The sequence below is a fragment of the Astatotilapia calliptera genome, chromosome 9 (assembly GCF_900246225.1).
Source record: "Astatotilapia calliptera chromosome 9, fAstCal1.2, whole genome shotgun sequence".
In the NCBI taxonomy this organism is placed as follows: domain Eukaryota; kingdom Metazoa; phylum Chordata; class Actinopteri; order Cichliformes; family Cichlidae; genus Astatotilapia; species Astatotilapia calliptera.
The window spans coordinates 6,291,483-6,315,727 of NC_039310.1; the positions used below are offsets into that span (position 1 = coordinate 6,291,483).

Here is a 24,245-nt window from a genome sequence, read left to right on the forward strand (position 1 = left end):
GACCCAGACTGGACACATTCCTGGGGGGTCTGGGAGTCTGTCCTCCTGTGCAGATCGGTGGCCTTTAACTTCCCCCAGCAGGCGCAGTCAGATTCTTTGTTGCAATCTGTTACTCTGTTAGACAATCCTTTGCACTGAGTATTTCTTAGAGAAAAGGCATAGTTATACCAGCACTTTAAACAGTGAAACTTTGCAGTGAATTAAACCCACAGAAGTTTGTTAATTTAAAACAATATTAAATGACTCTAACTTTATTAGCCAATGGAGCGCCAGGGGTGTCCATAACCACCATAAACTAACCTCTGGGCATCCAAAAGAACCAGTGAGAACATGTTAGGTGGTTACATACATGCTGATGCATAAAGATGGAGTGGAGCGAAAACTGAAGTGCTGATGTATGCTGTGACTAGTCCAACCTGCTAATAACATTATGGTTGTCTTTCAGCTACAGGAGCAGTTAATATGCCTAGGTCCAGATCTTCGAATTCATCCACTTTGTTGCATCAGCTCATTTGTATAGCACTGTGCATGATAACAGTAGCAACTTTGCTCCACTCTAGAAAAAATTCCAGCAAAATTCATTATGTTGCATGCACTGCTGTGGAATTGATTGCTACAGGCAGATATGTTTCTCTGTCGTAACTGGTTAATGAAATATGAATAATCTATTCAATGGAAGTCTGTTGGAGTCAAGACGTAAGACTGGAGTGTAATAGGTCCACAGATCTGTCAAGTATGCACTTAATCATTTACGCTTGTGAGTATAGAGACTGCACGGAGCTTCTAGAAAAGGGGTGTCGAACTCCAGGCCTCGAGGGCGGGTGTCCTGCAGGTTTTAGATGTGTCCTTGATCCAACACAACTGATTCCAATGGCTAAACTGCCCCCTCAACATGTCTTGAAGTTCTCCAGAGGGCTGGTAATGAACTAATCATTTGAAACAGGTGTGTTGACCCAGGGTGAGATCTAAAACCTGCAGGACACCCGCCCTCGAGGCCTGGAGTTTGACACCCCTGTTCTAGAAGAACCACACCGTTTGCAGTGAGGCACTGACCACTGAGACTGAGCACAGCCAGGTGAAGCAAAGGTACATGTGGTACCCACCTGAAACGGCTTGTTACACAAATCACATCATACACTGACAGTAGCAGCACATGCAACAAACATGTTTCTGATCCGTCTCTCCTGCTAGTGTGAGCAGCTGCATGCACTGACCTGGTGATATTTGACATACACATACACACACATTCTTAAATAGTCTGGGAATGTCTCCATGTGCTTTAAAGAAAAGATCAAAACTAAAAAAAGTTTCTCTCTGCGTCTGTGTTCGCATTCACACTTTGATTCGTGTTGAGGCCCAAATAGAATCCGACCCCTGTGATCTGATGTTTACCTGTAAAGTAACCAGGTCCTTGGGTCCTTTACAACTGAAGCTTTTGATTGGCTCATTCTAGTTATTCTCAGTTGCGTTGTTGCAGATAGGCAGAGCACAGTGCCGCACACTCATTCTTGGCTCTACGACAGTCTCCCCTTTATGCACAGGAGACTGAACATGGCTGCAGGCTTCCCCTGTCCTCAAAATCCACCCCTCACTCAATTAATATTTCAAGAAGGAAACCTGATTGGAGAGGCAGTGTGTGGCAGTGAAACTCCCTCTGTTCTTTGCAGAGATGTTGTTTGAACAAAAAAAAAAAGAAGAAGCCTTAAATCATGTAAAACAGATGATTTTGGAACAAAAACTCAAAAATTCATTTGTCCACTGCAGCTTGTTTTAGCACTTGGAGCCTTCTTTTGTCTGCTGTATCCAGGCAGCAACAGTTTGTGTCTATTAGACTTGTTATTCTCCAACAAGCTATCTGGAGGTTTATCACAACAAACTGACATTTTAGCTGAGCCTTATCAGCTCCACACCGAAAGGTTAATTGTTCGCATCTCTATCAGCGCATGAGCCTCACCAAACCTTCTGATCCGTGAAATGAAAGGAGCTGTCGTCATGCCGACCGCTGAAAAGATGCTGACTCGATTTTAATCTCTTGGTTTTTTCTTTTTTTTTTTTCTTTTTGTTTGTTTTTTTGTGCCTAACCCTGGTTGTCAAGTGCTGACCTGTCTACCTGTGCAGGTTGCATATATATGTTTCATTAACATTTTTTTCCCTGCACAAACTATTTAGACGTTTTTTTCTTTTTTTTCTTTTTCTTAAACTGGTTGCTAAGGGAGGTGAGGAGTGGTGCGCGTGTGTGCATGCGTCTTTTCTCATGTTCATGGAAAATAGACAGGGAGGGCTTTGCCAGAAATATTATGATGAGAGAGTGGGCGAATGTGTTCGGAGCGATGACTAGCAACGCGGAAATGTAGGTTAATCTGATCATATGGATGTGGCCATCGTCATCGGCATCATATCTCCTGGAGCAGAGGGAGAGAAAGTATGATGAATGTGAGAAGGAGGGGTAGCAGTAGGGCGTTGGCTGACTGAAAGGTGGCACAGGATAAAGAGGGAAAGAATGGCCAAAGAGGTTTTGGTGCATGATTATCAAAAGATGCAGCAGATGAAAGGGTTGTTTGGTGTGTGTGTGTGTCTGCAGAGAAACGTGGCTTGAGAGGGGAAACAGAAGCGAGAGAGGAAGGCGGCGATGGGAAGAGGTCAGCAGAGAAAGATGAGAGAGCTGAGGACAAAAGAACAGAGGGAATGGGAGCAGATTGAGGCAGCGTTTCAGCGATGCTGCATGCTCTCCCCTGCCCTCCCTCTCTCCAACCCTCATGACCTAGCTTCAAACGGTTCTCGTGGTGACCACCTTATTGGCTGGATGTCTCCGTGGTCTCAGTCACCATGCCGTCTATTCTCACCACCACACCGTACTTCCTTTAACCTGCTTTCATCTAATTCAATTACTCAGTCGCATTATGTAAGGTGGTTACCGGGGGAATAGAGCCACGCTCAGAGGTGAGATTGACCCGTGTGCTGTCGGTGATGAGAGGGAGGAATACAGAATTATTATTTTAACAACAGTTATTACAGAGAGTGGAGCTTGTTGTTGAATCTCTCTGCTGCCTTTAATTTTCAATGCAGACCTCCTAAGATTGACTTTGTGGGAAAGAATATTTGCCTACCAGCAAATAAATAACATCACATTTACCAGTAAGGAGTTATGTGCTGGTGTTCACTATTAGTGATCAGACCCAAAACACTGCACAGTAGGTCTGTATTATCCAGGCTCTGGCCTGCAGTACAGGTGGAGCCGTGTTAAGGAAGTTTGAACTTCTGTTTCATGCTGTGTGCTTTCATCTTTGCGGAACTACTTCCCTTTCTTTTCATTTGCAAAACCAAGTGCAACAGCATGGATGTCTTAAGGGGCTGTGTCATTTCAGACCCACAATTTAAAGACATTTAAAAGACATAAAAGACGTTTTGTTTCTGTTCATTTTTAAATATCTGTGTCTATTCAGAAACGTAGATTCTGTGTTACAAAGGAGGGAAGTGAGATCTGTAAACATTATGTAATGTGTTCGGCTTTTTTAGTCTGTCAGGATCCTGACAGCAGTAGCAGCATCCTGAATCGGTGATTGAAATGAGAAAATGCAGTGTTTGATCTGCCTTTGTGTGCTGTTTGGACTGCAAACTGCTGCACAGCTACCATTGATGGAGATGCTGCAGAGTGGGTTGCCATGTGCTAGAAACCCCTCCCCCTCACGGTACTCTCCTCATGGCCAGATATTTGTGATGGAAACTCTCCCCCCTCCCACCCCTGTGCCTACTGTCGTAACCCAAGGGAGACACCTACTGGACCTGCAGTTTAACTGCAGCCTGTGCTTCCCTGCTGCCCTCACCCTGACCTGTACTTCTTTACACAGAGAATTATTTATGGTTTAATTTACAGCGCACTGCTGGGTGCAGTCCTTCTCCAGCGATTGTACAAGCTCTGTGGGACAGGAGGCTGACTGAAGGGAGGCGATTTATAGTGTGCTTTTCTCAATATGGCGATAAATACAAGGGCGATAGCAAACTGCAACAGAGCCTAAGCTCATCGGGATCTATTAGTAAACCTCTCTCTAATCAGTTGTTTTGTTTTCTGCTGTGCACGTCCGTTCCCAGCTTCCTTCAATTTCTCCATTAGACCTCTGAGTTGAATTAACGACATGAAACCACACGGGCCTACACACTCAGCCTGCGTAATGCATTCTTAATGCAGTTTGTGGAGATCCTATACTGTACTGGCCTGTAGTCTGAAACTCATTTATCACGGCTCTGCCAACAGACAGGCTGCTCTGCTGTGAAGAAGACTGTTCTGTATTCAACAGCACCTCTCTCCCTCTCTCCTCATCACCTGCTCTCTTTCTCTCGCTCCCTCCACCCATCCCCTAGATCCTCTCTATTTTTAATTACCTGTCAGAGACCCTGGGTCCTGATCCCTCCTTCCCCGCTCTCTGCCACATCTCATTCACTTGAGCCAGGAATCTGCCTGTTGAGAATACAGCGATTTACAGTGAGGGTACTGGGAGTATACTGTGGGAGGACGTCATGCTGAAGTTGCCTGCTGTATTTTACTGTGTAATACCACAGGGAAGATTTTAGCAGGTGTGCCTGTATTTTCTGGTACTGTTGAAAAAGAGTGTTTTAAAAAGTGTGTTATTTAATTGAGTGAATTATTTAAATTAATGTGTCATACGTTTTGGTTAAATAATGCTTATTATTTTTAAAATTGGCACATTATCATCAAAATAATCATCATCATCATAAGCACAATCGTATCTTACTTACCTTACAGGTAAGGAAGTGCCTTATACTTGCAGTCTTCCTGTTGACCAGCAGGGGAAGCCTCCCGGTTGTTATTGATCGTTGTGTTTTGTCAAGTTTCCCTCCCCTCACCCCCAGATGGACGCCCGTCCCTGAACTGGTTCTGCTGAAGTTTTCTCCTTAATCAAAGATAGTTTTTCCTTCCTACTGTCACCAAGTGCTTGTACACAGAGGTTCGTCCGATTAGGTCTTTACCTTACAATATAACGCAGCGACTGTTGTGATTTAGCATTAAATAAATATAATTAGTTGAAATAAAGTGTTTGCAAAAAGAGGTGACTGTCAACTAAAGCTTGCACTTTTTAAGTTAATGAGGAAATTGCCCCACTTCTCACTTGATTTATGACCTAATTTACCATTTTACTGATTACTTTTTGGTGTTCATTGATAGTTTCAAGTCATATTTAATATAGCATTAATAGCCTACCTTGGGTAATTGCTATCAGAGGAGGTGCAGTCATTACATCCACTCCTTATTTGACCCTGGTATCTCTCTTATTGTGATTTGGTCCCTGCAGCTCTTATGAGATATGACAATACTGGGAATAATTTTCTGCACATGCATCATGACATGTGACCCCTTTCACATAATACACATAGATAACTGATGCCATGTGTGTGTGCTTTAAATTTAGTCGGCTGCAGCTTGTCATACCTGAAGATTAACTATGGCTTTTCCTGCTGTAGTGTAACATTCTCAGATGTATTTTTCAACTGTTTCTCAAGTACATTAAATACGGCACCTAAAACATGTTAAAAGATTACCAGTGTAATTTTTAACACTCTGTCGTGTGCCAGGTATCATCTAGAAACAATACAAAGTGAAATCGGTGATCAAAACTAAGTGTTGTAATGGTGAAAGAGCTTCAGCATGTTGCCACATGGAATTGCAAAAATCTTTAGAGAATTGTTGCCGTTGGTGTTAAAACTTAAATAACACCTTCCTCTTCTCCTAATCACTTTTATTGCCTGTCAAACCTCCTTTAAATATACTTTGCCTAATCTGTCATATGGCACTCATTTGTCCCGGTGAAAGAAGAGTCCACAGGAGTAGTGATCGGGGGTGTTATCTCTCATCAGCACACTCAGGTCTCTACACTGTGGTAAAAATAGAGTCTGGCCTTTGGTGAAGCAGTTTTGTTAGCGGCTGGTCTGAGCGAAACCCACAGAAAGTCATTCTTCGTAGGGGAAGCTCACACTATTTCAGCAGTTTCCTGTTGTGTCAGTTGCGTTTGTGTACACTGCCGCGCTCTGTGTGTGTGTGTTTGACAAGTGCAAAGGGGAACAGAATCCTTCCACCTCACACACACACACAAAGTGAGGTCTCAGATTTCCTGTTACCTTCAGCTGGAACATTACAAGTCAGAAGGACTGAGTGAAAGCGGTGTATTTCTTTGCGTCTGTGTTGGTGAGGGGTGCTTTGAAACCACAGCGCGTGCCCCGTTGCACTTGATGGCCGCCGTGCATCACCATGCGACGTGCATTCAGTGTGTTCAGAGGCTACAGGAGAGCCGGGGAGGATGACGACGACGTCTTTGTGTGCAGCTCTGGACACAAGGTGACACAAATGAGACTGCTAGATATTTTCACCATGTCAGCTTGCTTAGATCTCTGCCCTCTGCATTAATATAGCACAGTGCCTCTGCGTTGCCAGCACAGATGGATTTTGATGTCCCATAACAATTAGTTCCTCTGTGCTCTTCCTCAGACTGTTCATTTATAGTTTGAGACCTTTCCATCAGCACTGGCAGCAAGCAGCAGCTTTGTTCTCCTGAAACTGTTGCATTGGATTCCAGGTATTATTAATAACAGCATAGTGAAAGTTTGCCAGTCTGAATTTAGGGAACAGATGGTGACTGCCAGTGATGTTTCTCTTCATGTCAAGTTTAATTTTGAAGTAAAAAAAAAAAGTTCCTCTGTTGTCTCCTGCAATACCAGATATGTGTTGTGTTTTAGTCTATGGTGTACATTGCATGAAGCTTTTCTTTCTCATACAGAACAGCCTCTCTTCATGTTGCTATTTTCATTTCTGTCTAGTTTCGAGGGAGTTGCCACTTTTTTCCCTCTTTCGAGTTTAGATGTCATACAGATTAGCAACAAAAAAGGAAAAGCTAGACTTTGAACCCCTGCATGGGGTCGCTGTAGCTCAGGAGGTAGAGCAAGTCAGAAGTCAGAGCACTAATCAAAAGGTTGGTAGTTTGAACCCTGGCTGCTCCAGTCTGCAGCCAAATATCCTTGGGCAAGATGCTAACCCCATGCTTTCTGATGCATCCAGCTTGCAGTGCAGCTGTTAAATGAGGCAAAGTGCTAAAGTGCTTTAAGTGTCCAGTCCATTTACCATTTGTAGTAAGGAGGGAATCTGCTGGTGATATCTCAGTTCTGTGTGTACACTAGAAATGGTCCTGAGTCGTCACCTGTATGCTGCGATGAAACATATCTATCTTGATGGTAGTGGTCTCTTCCTGGAAAGCAGTGGATCATCATTTGTAATGAGCTTTCACTGAATGGCTTGATGAGGATGAAAGAGCTGTGAATCATGGTGTTAGAGGCTGTATTTTTTGTTTTTCCTGTTTTGTTTTTAACCAGCAAAGCTAGTTTTGTTTTCATCCTGTGATTTAGTCTGTGCGTGTGTGTGCACCATCATGGTACCTTCTCTGGAAGCAAATAATATATAAAGTTTGATGTACTGGAAACCTTAAGGTGTGCGCTTGATTTCACACAGAAAGTGAGCGTTCATGTGACAAAACATCTACATGTCATTGGGAATTACGACACAGAATTTGGTGAAGGTTATAGTGAGTTTATCACTATAGCTTTGTGGTTACGTTGTCATGCTAACACGCAGTGACTGTGATCTGCATTTGCTCACTGCCTTAAGTTTGAGTGTACAGTAGTCATTAGTCGGGTGTTTGGTAATAAACTCTGTTGGTTGTGCTCTTCTTGTTACTCATTATGTTCCACATTAACAGCACTGAGGGGAGCACTACTCAGCCTGTGGAAACACAAAGGGAGCTTCGTCCAGTCTTTGGTAATAACACTAATAACAACAACGAAGAGCTGAGCGTCCTTTTAAACGTTACATGTTAGGGTGGTGCAAAATGACCAGTGCAGCTAAAGAAGACAAACACTCTATGCAGGCAGCAGAATATGATATAAAATGATTGTAGCATGTGTGGTCAGCAGTTGAACTGTGTTCCTTTACCCAGTAATAAAGTGTGTGCACACTCCACTCAGACTACAATCATTTTGAAATGACTCTGAATGCAGAAACCAAAAAAAATGTTTTGGTTTCCCTTCTGTCAAAACAGACATTAAAGCATATAAATTACTTCTCCACCAGATGCATTCAGGTTTGTTTGGGCTGAGTGGAATCTAAATGGATTTGACCCCAGCCGTGCTCTCCACAGCCGCGAGACTCCATCATTGCTGTATTACTTCCTTTAAAAAAAAAAGAGCAGTTAAAGTTGCAGCACACTGGATCCATTCTGGTGGCGACGAACGAGTCTGAACTCGAGTTCAGCCAAACTGTCATGTCTCTTCGCTTTGCCTCGTTCAGCTGCTCGCTCTGTGTTGGACTTGAAACTGAGAAGCAGCGGGTAAAACTAACTGAAGCCAGCAGGGTGCCACGAGGCCTTTGCTCCGGTCCAGCACGTGTGCAGGATATTAAATAATAATTCATGTGAAAAATATTCCTGTTATTCCAAAACCGGCAGGAAGTTCCATCTGCATCCTGAAAGATGCCCAAAAGCTTGTAACTGAAGTGTGTTTCCACCCCTACATTCCTCACCTGTAACAAACAGAGGCAGTGCTGGCACAGCGTTCTGTATCTAATGCTTTCCTGCTCGCTAGAGACACCCAAAGCTGGCACCGGTCAGACTCAGCTCAGCTCCAAAAGCCCCCAATTTTTTTTTTTCAGAGCATACAGAACGTTAAACGCTCTGAGCCGTAGCCATGGTAACTTAGCTTTTTCCCTTTTGTGGAGTGACCTTCGGATGCTGCCAAGTTTTAAAAGACCATCTCAAAAACTGTCTTTGATGTTTATCTGCTCTGACACTGCAGGGCCAGGTCCAAATCCAGGAAAATATATTCAGACGGCATCTCTTAGATTGTGTAAGTAAAGATCTAAATGGAAGACAAACTGTTTAGTTAATAGAAACCTTTTTATCTCTATACCGCATCGGCACTTTATACCAGCCATTTGCACAAAAGACACACGTAACTTATCTCTTCTACTTCCTCTTGCCTTTGCTGTGCAACGTGCTTTTTTTTTTTTTCTCTAATGCTTGTTTCCCCAAATTTTTCAATCTTTCTAACCTGCTGTTGCACAATTTGAAGCAATATTTATGGTTGCTAAGGAGATGTTTAGCTGTTAGGTCGCCGTGCCGTGACAGTGCTGTCTGTTATGGCAAAAAGCCACATTTAAAGTGACAGCTCTTCACAAGCCTGCACAGAGTCTTGTGAAAACTTTCTGTTTAAAATTCTGTATTTTCCTCTGACCTGTAGAGCTCTTTTTGTGTGCTAGGGGGAAATTTGCTGTATGTCTGCCTTCTCTTGATGAAGTAAATTGTGCTCAAAGCACCAAAAATCCATATTTCTTTCCAGGAATTAAGACCCAGTTACTCAGAAAAATCTGCAGTCCTTTTAGTGAACAGTTGAAACTACACCTGTACCTCTGGCAGTGCTAATGCCAGTGTGACAGCATGGTATCATTAGCTTTAGGTTAAGATTTAGGCTTGTATGATAATAAATAACTGTGTGAACAGGAGTAGAAACAGTTCCAATACATTCAAGGAGCCTTGCTGCAGAAGTTGTCTGAAAAACTGGGCAGCTCATACCAAAACAATCTACATATTGTTTAATATAACTATTAAACAGCCTCATGCATGAACCGTGAAGTAAAATCTCTGAAATTCACCATTTCATTTCTTTTGCATTTCATATCTTTTATCCCACATGGGTATTTCTTGCATTAAAATACCAGCAGACATTTGTCCTCAGAGCATTTGCCTCTGATTTGACAGATAAATGATTACATAACTCTGTTGAGTGCATGTGGTTCAAGTCTCACTGATATGGTGCGATTTCAACCTCTGTGACTGCAAGCCACATGTGCCGCCTCCATCCTGCCGTGCAGACTGCCAGACTTGCTCAAAGCCTTTGTCTGCCTCCTCACTCACTCACTTTCCTTCTTCTAAATGGAGAAATTAGATTATTGTGCAACAGTTATATTTCTTTGCAGCTAAATTCCATGTTTATGTTTGTAATGCTAACTGTGCTGCAGCAAACAGCTCAGCTGATCACGTTCTACCGTTGGGTCCACGCTGTGACAGCTGCTGCTGTTTGTAGCTTGGATGTCAGCAGACACTGGCGTCTTGTGGTCATGGAATTCCTGGAATGTCATTGAATTTTCAGAATAAAGTGAGGACAGTCGTAAATTCCCAGGACAACTCAGTGAATATAAATGAAAAAAAGATGATCAGCCACCCGTGAATGAATGCACCACAAATCCTGATCTTTCCCCCTCTTTTCCTCCATCTGTCTCGTCCAGACAACATCACCGACAAGTCAGGGCCGGTCCGACTCACCTGTCTATACCAACCTCCAGGAGCTGAAGATCTCTCAGTCCAGCCTGCCTCCTGTGCCCTCAGGCTCCCCAATCCACATCCTGGGTGACTGGGAGACCCACAAAGATCTGAGTGGCAGGCACTTCTACTACAACCGGGCCACTGGGGAGCGGACCTGGAAGCCACCACGCACCAGGGATACTAGCAGCAGCACCAGCAGTGCCCGAGGAGACAGTCAGTGCACAGCGGAGAGTGAGGTGAGGGGTGCCTGGAGTATTTGAAGAGAGATACTAAAAATGATCTGTTTCTGTAAGTAGTCATAAATGTCAAACATGAACAAGCATTCAAACAAATAATCCTTTGTTTGGGCCAAAGGGTTTAGTAGGTGTGAGTGGATGTGGAAACAGGAATCAGATCATGATGGTCTGTAAATGGCGTCTCTGGCAGTTCACGTTAAATAAACAGGCTCTGTTGAAGTTGTGGTCAACCTCACTTTTAAAAGATGTTGTGGTTAGACGAAGGTGGGAAGACAAGTGCGCCTTTGATATAGAGAAACCATGTTTTCGGTTTCTTAGTAGGTTGTCATTTCATCCTAACTATCCAACACTGCCCCCTTGTGAAGCATTAATGTACTGATGTATAACTGATAGAGCACTGGAGTGGCTTATTATAGCCTAAAAAACAAACGTGTTGATTCCAGCTTGTCACAGGACCTTTGTTTTATTGTTGTTGATTGTGCTGCTTGGCTGAAAGACTTAAAACATGAAATTCCAACCAGCCTGAGGAAAAACGTGGCGATACACGACAGATAAATCTGCCACTGACATTTGCAAATACCATCAGCTACTAGTGTGAAGTTGTTCAATATGTTATTTTCCAGCTGTGACTGTTAACCATTTTTACACAAATAAAAGCATTAGTCAGCTATAAAGTAAGAACAATAAATAAATAAAGTAAAAGAAACACGTCAAATGTTATTTGATGCTTGGGTTGTTCAGCTTTTATATTCACTAAATATAGTTGGTTGAACGCTTCTCTACTCTTTTTCTCTTCTGGCACCAGCAGCCTCAAGGCCTTTTATATTTTAAGGTAAATACATACAGAGAGAACCCAGCAATCAGATGACCCCGGCCCCTGTATGAGCAACCACTTTGGTGACAGTGGGAACAAAAAACTCCCTTTTTAAACAGGAAGAAACCTGCAGCAGAACCAGGCTCAGGGAGGGGCTGCCATCTGCTGCGACCGGTTGGGGGTGAGGAGAGGAAGACAGGACAAAAGACAGAGATTAATAACTAATGATTAAATATCTTCCTTCTCTCTCCCCAACCGTCACAGCAGATGGCCCCACCCCTCCCTGAGCCTGGTTCTGCTGCAGGTTTCTTCCTGTTTAAAAAGGGAGTTTTTCCTTCCCACTGTCGCCAAAGTGGTTGCTAATAGGGGATCATATGATGGTTGTGTTTTTCTCTGTATGTATTATTGTAGGGTCTACCTTACAATATAAAGCGCCTTAAGGAGACTGTTGTTGTGATTTGGCGATGTATAAATAAAATTGAATTGAATTAAACACAAAGAGTGGGGAAAAAAAGGTGAGTGAAAAAGAGACAGTCAGTGCATTGTGGGAAGCTAAGCGAGGGATCAGGGTCACCTGATCCAGCCCTGTCTATATGCTTTATCAAAAAGGAAAGTTTTACTTCTAATCTTAAAAGCAGAGATGGTGTCTGTCTCTTGAATCCAAACTGGAAGCTGGTTCCAAAGAAGAGGGGCCTGAAAACTGATGGCTCTGCCGCCCATTCTACTTTTAAATATTTTAGAAACCAAAAGTAAGCCTGCAGGCAAAGTGGTTGTATCGGGGTCATACAGTACTATGAGGTCTTTAAGGTAAGATGGGGCCTGATTTTTTTAAGACCTTATATGTGAGGAGGGGGATTCAACAGGAACCTAATGAAGAGAAGCTGATACTGGCGAAATATGCTCTTTCTTTGTGGTCCTCATAAGTAGTGTAGCTGCAGCATTTTGCATTAAAATGTTTACATGATGTTTACAGTTTTACATTCTTGCCTACAGTTGGGCAAGATGATTGATGCTGAAAACTACTTGAGAACCTTTTAAATGTTGGTGTTGTACCTTACAGTGATATCAACATGAAGCCATGGAGATGCTGCTGAAGTGCATAACATCCACTGTAACTCACATGTTGGAGTTTTATACTCAGCAGCCAGTTTTTACTTTGGTTGACTATAACTTTGTGTCCTGTTAGAACAAACTTGCCATGTGGTCATACGTGTGGTCATACGTGTGACCCTTGGTTCAGCCAGTTCTTTGCTTTAAGGTCTTCTTTGCTGTCCTTCTTTCTCCACAGCCACTGTCCTCAGAGGAAAACTGCCACAGCACCCACTCCAGTCAGTCTGACAGCCAGTATGGGTCACCCCCTAGAGGCTGGTCTGAAGAGCTGGATGAACATGGACACACCCTCTATGTGTCTGAATACACACAGGAGAAGGTGGAATCTGATTTTGATTGTGCTTAAAAGAGTTCGGGTGACCTCACCTGTCACCCTTAGCGACTGCACTTCCATCAGATGCTTTTTCTTTATTTGCAGCTGACCAGTGTTTATGTTTACAGTGGATAAAACATGTGGACGAACAAGGCCGACCCTACTACTACAGCGCTGATGGCTCCAGGTCAGAGTGGGAATTGCCTAAGGTAAGATTACATGATGAACTTGGTTGTCCGTGTGCTTTGTCTTCGCTCTTTACATCAGACATCCACCACCTAATGCAGGTTCCTTCCTGTGACAATGACAAGTCTTGTCGTATTACATCACCTGGCACCACTGCACTGTAACACACTTTGCCTCATCCTAGCAGTGTTGAGACCAGTCCTGTTGTTGTAAGTGGATGAAGTTCTGAGAGCTCACGGAAGAGCCAAGTTTACGTTGAACTCTAAGTGACTGGCTATTAGTGGCACTTTACCACCTAATCTGGAGGCTTTAGAGGCGATCAGAATAGACCGCTTCGTTTGCAGAGTGAGTAAACAGTGGTCCAGTGCACACGCAGGTACAGTCAGTGGACTTTACTGTAAACAATGCCTGCTGTGTAAGGAAAGTTCCTCTGTCCAATGATCCTGTGGACAGTAAAAGGAGAGGTAGGGAAAGGGGATGTGAGGTCTGTTAGAAAAACATCTGGACTGTAAACATCACCACTTGTCTCTGTCGTTGCAGTACAACATCTCCCCTCAGCCTGGCGAGGTTCCTAAGAGTCGCAGCCTGGAGAGAAAGCAGCCGGAGCCCATTGTCCTCACTAAGTGGAGGCACAGCACTTATGTCTTAGACCTCAATGACAAGGTAGGACAGAGACCACCACTAATGTGGAGTTAAACAGTGTTAGGCTGATGGAAAAAGGCTCTGCTGTGTTGTTCATGCTGTGTTTTGTGTGCACTTTGAGTTCAGCATATGGAAAGGTGGTGAATAATTCTGTGTGTGTGAAAAGAAGAGAGCAGGTTGTTGTGAAAATTAATGATGGCCAAAAAAATGGATTAACAAGTTTGCTTTTTCTGGGGACGACTTCATGGTGTGTGTAGCCAGCATATCTCTGTGAGGACAGTGGGCACCTGCTCGTCATGTTGTGTGTGATTCAATCTTGTGACATGTAAAACGGGCCAGAGCCACAAAGTACAGCTCACAAACCCACACGCTGACACTTGAATGTCCCTGAATTCCTTTTAACAATGCAACATCTGTTACCATCTGGGTCAGTTATCAGTCTCGCTTGTGTCTTTGTTTGTGAGAGTGCTTTTTTGTTTTTGTCTCTTGTGAGAACAAAAATTTTTGCTTCTGTAACGGTTTTTTGGGTGGGGGGCTTTTCCCCCCTGTCAAAGCTTCTCCGAGGAACTTTTTTCACAGGTTGAAAATACATTTTTGTTTTGTTTTGTTTTTTTTTTACCTAAGAAACTTTTTTACAAACTTGGCTAATTTTCTTTTCACCTGTTTCAACTGGAGAACTTTTTTCTTCCCATTTCACAGGTAGAAAAAGTAAAACATTGTAAAACGGTCTGAAATTGATTTTTACCTTTTAAGTCAGGAGGAAAATAAACGTGTTAGAGATTAGAAAATGAATCACCACAAGCTTTTCTCACTTTCCGCTCAGGGCTTCTGAAAAGAAAGCTCACAGAATACAAACTGATAAAAGAAAGGAGACGCTGCAGAGATTTAGACATCCTCAACCTTACCCTTCAGTTTGGGCAAAGCTCCAAAAACTAGTCCCTGCACTTTTTATTATGCAACTAGGCACGTATTTTTTTCTTTTCTTTTTTTAACCCTCCCTGATGCAGAGTTTAGCAAGTCACATTAAAGAAATGGTTCTAATATGGGATCTAACAATATGCATGAGTTAAAAGAACTGGCTAAAGAGTGGCTAGATTTAAAAACAACACCCTATATGTTGGTGTTTTGTTAGTTTCTTCAGTGTACATTGTTGTTGATGCAGATCAGGAAAAGAAGAAGCTTATTGGACTAAATATTGAACATCTCTGAAGCCGAAATCCAAGATGTTTGCAGTTTAAACCCTAACTTGTCTTTTTTATCTTTCTCTTTTAATGACTTCTATTAACAATAACTCATTCTTGTGATTCCATCCCAGGTTTCTTCTCCATCACTCTCTAACCTCAGACCTACTGTCTTCATGTGTAGTCATGTATAGTTATTAGTGACTTATCACACTGTGCCTCTTGTTGGTAGGAGTGTGCTTCGGTGCCCAAGCAGAGCTCTCCAGACTCTGACTCCTGCCCCTCATCTCCTAAGCACCCCTTGACCGTTAGTATCCCAGCTTGCACTGCACACTGCATATTATCATCCTGCTGTCTCTGCATGTAAAGACAACACTTCTCATCTTTAATCTTCTCAACAACCCAGTTGGTTTACTATCGTCTGCTGCATGCCATATTTACCTGCATCAAACCTATCACCTACCTACTAAACTACTATTTCAACACTGCAGCATTAGGGTGCCATCTGCTGGTGGTGTTTAGCTATGACACAAGGCAACACAGCAGCTTTAAGACTGTTTGCTCCGCTCCATTTGCTTGTTGAGGGTGTGTGTGTGTGTGTGTGTGTGTGTGTGTGTGTGTGTGTGTGTGTGTGTGTGTGTATTTTCATTCATGTGTTCCAGCAGGTTTTTATCTGCCACTGTGTGTCTCTCTCTTCAGCCTTCAGAGAAGTGTGGAGTTCTCAATGTCACCAAAATCACAGAGAATGGAAAGAAAGTCAGGTAAGATGTGATTACTCTCTAAAAGTGTTCTCTGCATCCACAGAATCTCATTAACACATTTGTTCTGACTAACAGGAAGAACTGGACCTCCTCATGGACTGTGCTGCAGGGCTCATCCCTGCTCTTTGCAAAGGGTCAGGGGGGCAGCACCAGCTGGGTATGTATCCTGTGACCTCGGACTTCTTCTTTTGCTTTTTTTTTTTTTTTTTTTATCATTCCATTTGTTTCTCTGATATTTTCCTTTTCCATATTCCTGCGTATTCACCGGCCTTCATGCCATCTGTGTTGTGACGTTTGTCAACTTCTGTTCATTAGTTTTCTCCTCTTCTCTCTGAAGTCTTACTACCGCAGCGACTCTATCCCAGAGCTGCTCCTCACTCTTCTTAGCAGCTGGAAGCACTCAGTCAAGCCCCGTCCCGCTGTCTCCTATGTGAACTGTAGGCCCGGTCAGGCTGCCGCTGTATGTTCCCTCTCTCTCTGCATGCGCTCCCACCTCTCTCCCATTTGTTCATTCACCCCTGCTGTGACTGACCAGGAGACTGACTGACGTGTGTTTGTCAAGCTTGACTCACCTTAACTTCACTTTAGAGAAACAGCGGTTTAGAGAGAGATCAAAGGATTCTTTTCAAATCAAATTCAAATTCAAATTTTATTTGTCACGTACACAGTCATACACAGTACGATATGTAGTGAAATGCTTGGACAACTGCTCGTGACCTAAAGAGAACAAAAAAGGAAAAGGCTATGAATAAGATAGGAAATAAATATGAAAAATTAAAAAGGGTAAATTTAACTAGGAAGGAATAAAATATAAATTATGGTTAAAAATGAAATAACTGTACAACACAAATTAGAATGAAAGGTAAATTTAACTGGGAAGAATAAGATAAATATATAAATTAAAGTTGAAAATAAAATAACTGTACAACAAAATACACAATACACAATATAGAACTATATAAGAATGTATGAAGAAATCTAAATATAAATAAATATATACACAATAACAGCAGCTGTACAAGTATTAACCGGAAATGAAGAATATAGTGACCAGTGTTGTGCAAAACCAAAGTCCAGTGTGTGTAAGAACCATATGTGTGGGTCAGTACTGTGTGGTGGTGTGATTGAGAGACCGTATCGCCTGCGGGAAGAAGCTCCTCCTCAGTCTCTCTGTGTTGGTCTTCAGGGAGCGGAATCGCTTTCCTGACCTCAACAGAGAGAACAGTCTGTTGTTGGGATGGCTGAGGTCCTTCACGATCTTCCTGGCCTTGGTCCAGCACCGCCTGCTGTAGATTGAGTGCAGGTTTAAAGGTTGTGTGATATTTATACTTTTATCTTAAATTTACAAGAAAGCAGCTACCGTACGTTTTTGATCTTTGTTGCACTTTGTGGCATTAAACTTGCACATTTTACCTGGTGCTTGGAGAGCAGCCAGGATTTAGGCTACGTCCACACTAATGCGTTTTCGTTGGAAAACGCATAGTTTTCTCTCCATTTTGGCCTCCCATCCACACTCAGACAGCATTTTCTGTGAAGGAAAACGCATACACTTGAAAATGGTGCTTTTGTGTCGCAGTGTGGACAGCAAAAACTGAGACTTTTTGAAAACAATGATACATTTTAGTCATGTGATGCAATCAAGTGTCTAATTAAACAGCGGTGGGCATTATACAGCAGTTGTTTTGTTTGCTCTCAATTTTGATATCAGTTTGTACATCCCTCAGATAGCTTTTCTTCAAATTCCAACAACTCCACCTCATTGTTAGTCCACTTTAAAAAAAACTCGGTGCTTTTTCTCGACATTTTGCTGCGACGTTTCAAAGAGTCAGAAAGTAAATAAACGGCAGGCAGAAATGAGGCAGGTCGAATCGTCTTGTGTTTCATGAATGCGCAGTACTGGAACGTAAGCGTCTTCGCCCGTTTCAATGTGGACGCACAACTCTGTGAAAATGACTGAAGACGATAGTGTGTGGATGCGGAGTGTTTTCAGACGAAAACACCGTTTTCAAATCTATCCGGGCTAGTGTGGACGTAGCCATAGATACACTAATGAGCAGCAGTGGAGCCCAAACAGACAGACAAACAGAAAATAGTTAATAAAGAGGACTTAAATTATTCTGTTGGATAAAAGTGTATGCAGTGTGTCTCTCCTCAGGAGGACATCCACTTATATTTTACTTGGGGCAAGTGTGTTTAATACTTTATTGATAAATGGAATGCTCTTTAAATATTAAGTGAGTAAAAATATGCAGAAAAGAAAGAAAAAATGCAAAGAGTTTAAAGAAAATCAGCATTCCAGTAACTATAGAAAAGTGATTTAAAGAGAGGAAGAACAAAGTGTGATCAAACCTTCATGAAAGGTTCACACCCAACAGCTGCATCAGTGTGTTTCATACAGTTTCTCTGTGATGTCACTGAAAGATTTTTTTTTTTTTAAGCAGTACTGATATTTCATTTAGCTGGAAGAAACCTCTGGCTGGTAGTTGTGTGTGGAGAGTAAGAGAAAAGAAGGAGAGCACGGAGAGACAAGCACAAAGTGCATACTGGGAGAGAGAGGAGGCAAGAGTTGATATTATGGCAGCATATAAAGACACAGGGAGGAAATACAGAATGCTAACAGGGCTTACCAAGCATAGGTCCAGGACCCAAGGAGTCAGAGGGGTTCCCTGGTCTTATTCCAAAAATATATTACATTGTCCAGAGTGAGGCACAATAAAATAAAGCAAGTCACTCTACAATCCAGTGCCAAATTTAAAATCTTGTCTTGGTCATTTACAACAAGTGGAGATACTTATAATTGACCTTGTTTTATGACGGGTCACACCACAGCTCCAGTGATTAATAACAGTGCTGGGTCGTGTCCTGGCATCCCCTTCCAGAAAGTTACCCACACATGAAGAGCCAGACTTTGGGGACAGTGCTGGAGTTGATCAACTGCTCCAACGTGCAGCTTTCTGCTGGGGTGTCTGACCAGGCGTTGATGTCAGGAATCTGTTCGCACAGTTTCAGGCATTTGCCATATGGACCGCATGTCTGACAAGAAGAGAGATTTAGGAGGCTCACGGTGTTCATCACTTTCCGGTGATATTTCCAGGAATAGCTCTGACTGAATTACAACGCTGTTAGATTTAAAACCTCCAAACATCGTGTTTATTAATATGCATGACATTAATATAAATAACTAATAGCCTTTTTGCTTTTTCGTAACACAAAACTAAAGATCTTTGTGTGTGAAGAGATCCAATATGTACCTCCTGCTCCACCAGTGATTCCTCTGACATCAATGCAATATTAATGAACATAACTGAGGTTCTTAGATGATTTAACGACTATTTTATTAACTGTTGTGTTATTTACTGAGTCCAGTGTTAAGTCTTTACCCCTTTGTTGCATATCTGGTTTCATCCTTGTACAGACACAGCATGACATCCCTGTTATATTATGTGTGCGTCAGATGTTGTCTCTCATACTGTGTCTCTCTGTTCCAGAAGTTTGGCAGCAATCAGTCTAAGCCTGAGTTCACTGTGGATCTGCGCGGGGGGACAGTGGAGTGGGCCTCCAAGGACAAATCAAGCAAGAAGCACGTCATCGAGGTGCTGGACCCACTGGACCTGCTCCCAACTCTCAGCTCTTGTTTTTTCAGTCATTTTCGGTTCAAACATGTCAGAACAAGCTGAGCTGTTTTGGCTTTTTATCCTTTCCTCCTCTAGCTGAAGACCCGTCAGGGAACAGAGCTCCTGATACAGTCTGAGATCGACAGTGTCATCAGTGACTGGTACCGCGCCCTTACAGAGACCATCAACACACATGTGAGTGGAGGACACATAAGCTTTACCTTTAATTTAGATACTTTTCCCACAATTCAGTGCAAGTCCAGCCAGAGCTGAAATCCCAGTTTACACCTGTTTAAACAAACTGCAGTGAAAGGTTAAATATTCAGGAGTGGACAGAATAAATAGAAACTGAGAGCAAATTCATTCTGAGCCAGCTTAAGCTAACAGCATGTATGTGTCTTCCCCGTCCAGGCGTGGGAGTCGGATGAAGCCATTGAGGAGGACATGCCAGAGTCTCCGGGAGCTGAGAAACAGGACAAGGAGAAGGAGCACCGGGACTCTAAGAAGAGCCGAGGTAAGTCTGCGAGTGTCCCTGCGCTACAGAATGGACATTCAGTGTGTTTGCAAAAGAGATGCACTCACATGGAGCCTGTCTTCCTACAGCAATGAAGAACTCTGTGAGCATGGATTCATCAGACCAGAAGAAAACCAGGATGAAGCTCAAGAAGTTCCTGACTCGTCGACCCACATACCAGGCTGTCCGAGACAAAGGATACATTAAAGGTAAGCGGACAGCAGCTCTATGCACGTGACTCCAGCGAGAGTGCTCTGTGATGTTCCACCAGACGGGTGAAAGATGGAAATAAATGTTTGTGCGTGCTCACAGATCAGGTGTTCGGCTGCAGTCTGACCAGTCTGTGTCAGCGGGAGAACACATCAGTGCCCAACTTTGTCACAATGTGCATCGACCATGTGGAGAACACAGGTACGAGCCCCCCATACATACGCATATGTCACACTGCTTATTATTTTTATCGATTTTTATATACAACTTCACAAATGCAGACATTAAGCTCCCCCATTCTAATCTAAAGACTCCAGAATATGTTGCTATAAATCATGCATCACCATGGCGATGGTTTCGGCTCAGTTTTATTTCATGTTCAGCCAGTCGTTTGTTACAGTTGCATTATTTTTTCACACACATTAAACAACAGAGTTCCAGAGGTTAAAAGTACACGAGCCAATTACCCGAGTCGTAAACTGGAAGAGGCTGTGTAAAAGTATTTAAATGGAAAAAATGTTTGAAAATCAGTAAATACAAAAATAAATAGATCTTCCAGCCGATGAGGTTACATAGACACAGGCCAGTAACATGACCTGTGTCCAGGTCATGGCGGAGAGAGGCAGAGTCTTTCAGAAGTAAACTCAGGTTTTCTGCCACTTCAGCCAGTTCAGAATATTAAACATCTGTGTGGAATTTCAATTGTTTTTAAATTGTTTTTGCTTCTGATGCTGCGACTTTCTGTATCAGGCGTAATTTTAGTCTCTTTCAAGCATCAACTCAACTGTTTTCATTCAGACTACCTGCAGTTTGTTCCAGAGCAACACAAAGCGAGGCAGTGAAGACAAAAGCATTTGATCAGTCTCTCTTTGTTGGTGCTGCTGCTTTAAAGTCAGGAAACATAAACGCGGCCTTGTCGTTTACACTCCCTGCTCCTGTCTGTGTTCCCTTCCTCTCAACTACACCCACAGGTCTTAATATTGACGGCTTATATCGAGTGAGCGGGAACCTGGCAGTGATCCAGAAGCTTCGCTTTGCTGTGAATCATGGTAAGATCTAGTTACACTGTATCTCTATATGTGATGTGATGTAAAGGGTCAGCTTTCTGGTAATAGTTGTGTTCTGCCTTACCTCCTCGTCATCTGTCAGATGAGAAGGTGGATCTCAATGATAGCAAGTGGGAGGACATCCACGTCACCACCGGAGCTCTCAAGATGTTTTTCAGGGAGCTTCCAGAGCCTCTTTTCTCATACGGATCCTTCAATGACTTTGTGAATGCCATCAGTGAGTTATACGGTTAAAATAGTGCCGCTCTCAATCTTTAGGTTAAATCCTTTGCCTGGTGTGACCACAAGGTGGCACTGCATCCATGTGTTTTCGCTGATTCTGCTTCTCCTCTTCAGAGTGCTCCGACTACAAGCAGCGAGTGAATTCAATCAAAGATTTAATCAAGAAGTTGCCAAAGCCCAACCATGACACAATGCAAATCCTCTTCAAACACCTGAGGAGGTAAGCAGTGCGCTGGGACACTTTCCATTCATCCATTTAATAAATAACTTCTTCAGATCCTGAAACCTGTGAAATTTCATCACTGTCTTCAGAAGTGAGAGAGTCATCAGTCAGACTTGTTCACTTCTAGGTTTCCCAATTGAAGTCGGATATTCTCTGAATTAAAGCCACTGTGTTGTATGTTAGTTATTTATTACTGTGTATTTTGTTATACACTAAGGTATAATGACAAAACATTGTTTCAGCCCAGATATAAATCATTTTACCCTGAAGATCCATCAAATAAAAACAAATATTCGGACCTGTGTCTGTATCAACACATGGGAAAAGTACAGCCTGACAACTGTAACCAGCCCATCCCAGTGTGAAGCCCAGGATCATAACTAGTTGGCCAACTCATCAGCAGTCACTTTGAAAAATATAACTGGTGATAAACGTTTATGAGGAACATCCGACACGGAGAAAGTAAACGCCTTCAAGTGTGTATTCTCTAATGCCCGTCCTCTTTGATTTATTGGGTCACGTTTTACTTGAACGAGTTTCACACGCGTGGCTCAAACGGACCCGTTCAGCTGTTTACTCTCCCTCGTTCCGATCAGCCTACATGCAAACACAAACTTGAGCCAGCTGTGTATTCTTGGCTCACTGCAGCCAGTGGCAATATCATATGTTCACAATGACATTTGCCTAGCTTTCCAATTTGCATTTATATGGTGCCGTGTTTGCTGTAATTCAGTACCTGTGAAGTGGTGTTTCATGAGGAAATTTATAGCGTGACATTCTGTATATGGAGGTCTACATATATCAGCAGGGGGATTTAATCTGCCTTCTTTTTTCCTTCGCTCCATGAATATGTTATTGTTTTGTGCATCTGCATGCAAGGATGTAGATTCTATTTAAAAAAGCTATTATGCTCTTGCCTGGAGCGTTCTGTCGTGTTACCGAGTTTGCTTCTGCGCTCCGGCTCGAGCCTTAAAGATGTATGTAATGCACTTTTCTCCAGATGAAACCGGAACGCCGGCGAACATCTGAAGCTGTTTATAAAACGTGCAATCTTTAAATCTCCTCTTCTCCCCATTCTCCTCTTCTCTCCAGGGTGGTGGACCACGGAGAGGCCAACCGCATGACTACGCAGAGCGTGGCCATCGTGTTCGGACCCACGCTGCTGAGGCCCGAGACCGAGACGGGCAACATCGCGGTCCACATGGTCTACCAGAACCAGATAGTAGAGCTTATACTGCTCGAGTACGAAAGTATTTTTGGTAGGTAGAGGTGCCTACTTAGGAAGAGGATGCCACACTTTTCAAACACGGACTTGTTTTCCATTTCCCCTCCTCTCTTTTGTTTCTGGACTGAACTGAACATTGCTGTGGACCAAGCAGAAAAAAAATTCCTAAAGTGTTGCACTTGAAGAAGTTTTGGAGATGATTTAAAAGAAAAAAACAAAGTGTATAAATCTCACCCACTTGTTCAGTTGCCATTCCTGCTGCGAGTAGTGGGGCCAGATGAGTTTTTTTCAGAGTGGTGCTGCGATGACGTGTGGACGATGTGGTGGATTTGAGTATTCAGGTGTTTTTCACATACACTGGATTCCCTGTGGCCAGTAAATGAAAGTGGAGCTGCTCGCACCTCTTGGTGGAATCCGACCAGCAGTGGTTCTGGTTTCTGTGTCGTGAAGCTTCGTTTGTGACGTGTGAGCCCTTTGAGTATTTGGATGAGGTGGAAAAAGAATCAGTGTTAAGCTAACAGACTGTCTTTTGGCTCTTGGATGAACTGGAATTACACTTATCCCACTTATTAGTGACACCCCCGCCCCCACTTTCAACCAGTGTTGGCCATTAACCCTTTGACACACGAGTGTGCCGAGTGAGGTAAATGGCATCAAATCGGAGCAGAAGCATCCCTGTGTTGCCACTTTGTAACAAACTGTGTGTCGTGTAGTCTAACGTGCTTTGGTAACATTTGCGTTAAGCCGGCCGCGGTCCTTCGTGAACTTCATTAAAACTTCAGTGGCGAGAAAGGTCGCCAACCTCAGTCCTGGTGTTACTGGAAACCAACAAAGCGGACTTCTGGGAACTTCAGTGTTACCATTTCACGTGAATTTGCTGACCCTTCTCCTCACGTAAGCTAATATTACAAAGTGTTCAGACAGGGGAACATGGCGCCCGGCTGTTCGAACGCAAAGAAGAGCCTTTAAACCCTTTCGGAGCGTATGTACAGGGAAAGAAAGTAGCTGTTAAACTGTCGTAGTGACTGAGGTATGTGTGCTTTTGATGGCGAACCAGTGAAAGAGTCTGACTTTGTTGAAGTTTGAATCAAAAACGTGAAAAATAGACAGATTGTGAAAAAGAAAAAAAAACCCGTGACCGACTGTTACTTTTGTTTGCAGGTGTATCTGGAGTGTTTGCGCATGGTCAGGCATACATTTGAATGTACTTTTCAGGCTAACTGCTGTTTGTGAAATTGCTATGTCTAATAAAAAACAAGACAAACCCACGTCGGTGTGTGCTGTGGTGGATGTGAAGTGAAGAAAAGGTTAGCAGGCTGTTTAACCTTCAATCAGCTCTAAAGCTTCCCCCCTTTCCCTCGTCTTTAATTACATAATTGAATTAATCTACTCAGCACTGATATCCTGCTTATTGAATTGAGTGATTAAGCTTTCATGTCTCAATCAATTATTTTCCTACCTGTTAATTATGAAATGAAACGTTGGTGTATTTCTGGAGATTTCTTGAACGCGGCCCAACCTCTGCCGCTCCACTTCCATTAATCTGATTTC

At 42.9% G+C, this 24,245-nt stretch overlaps 1 protein-coding gene across 6 annotated transcripts in view; it reads left to right on the forward strand.

Moving 5' to 3' along the window:
- Window positions 1-23,962, forward strand: part of arhgap12b (Rho GTPase activating protein 12b) — a 63,786-nt gene extending 39,824 nt beyond the window's left edge. Inside the window, exons 1-18 of one of the 6 annotated variants that reach the window (XM_026179151.1) lie at window positions 6,047-6,349; window positions 10,340-10,612; window positions 12,715-12,855; window positions 12,978-13,058; window positions 13,576-13,698; window positions 15,091-15,165; window positions 15,558-15,619; window positions 15,695-15,776; window positions 15,957-16,079; window positions 19,108-19,212; window positions 19,330-19,428; window positions 19,645-19,747; window positions 19,837-19,956; window positions 20,060-20,158; window positions 20,929-21,006; window positions 21,107-21,241; window positions 21,361-21,466; window positions 22,562-23,962. In XM_026179151.1, coding sequence (XP_026034936.1) covers window positions 6,263-6,349; window positions 10,340-10,612; window positions 12,715-12,855; window positions 12,978-13,058; window positions 13,576-13,698; window positions 15,091-15,165; window positions 15,558-15,619; window positions 15,695-15,776; window positions 15,957-16,079; window positions 19,108-19,212; window positions 19,330-19,428; window positions 19,645-19,747; window positions 19,837-19,956; window positions 20,060-20,158; window positions 20,929-21,006; window positions 21,107-21,241; window positions 21,361-21,466; window positions 22,562-22,736 — 2,067 coding nt within the window. In that variant the 5' untranslated portion in view covers window positions 6,047-6,262 and the 3' untranslated portion in view covers window positions 22,737-23,962. Of the gene's footprint in view, window positions 1-6,046; window positions 6,350-10,339; window positions 10,613-12,714; window positions 12,856-12,977; window positions 13,059-13,575; window positions 13,699-15,090; window positions 15,166-15,557; window positions 15,620-15,694; window positions 15,777-15,956; window positions 16,080-19,107; window positions 19,213-19,329; window positions 19,429-19,644; window positions 19,748-19,836; window positions 19,957-20,059; window positions 20,159-20,928; window positions 21,007-21,106; window positions 21,242-21,360; window positions 21,467-22,561 lie in introns of those variants that run through there. The other 5 variants (XM_026179146.1, XM_026179148.1, XM_026179149.1 and 2 more) reach the window with 5 other exon arrangements.
- The last annotated feature ends 283 nt before the right edge of the window (window positions 23,963-24,245 follow it).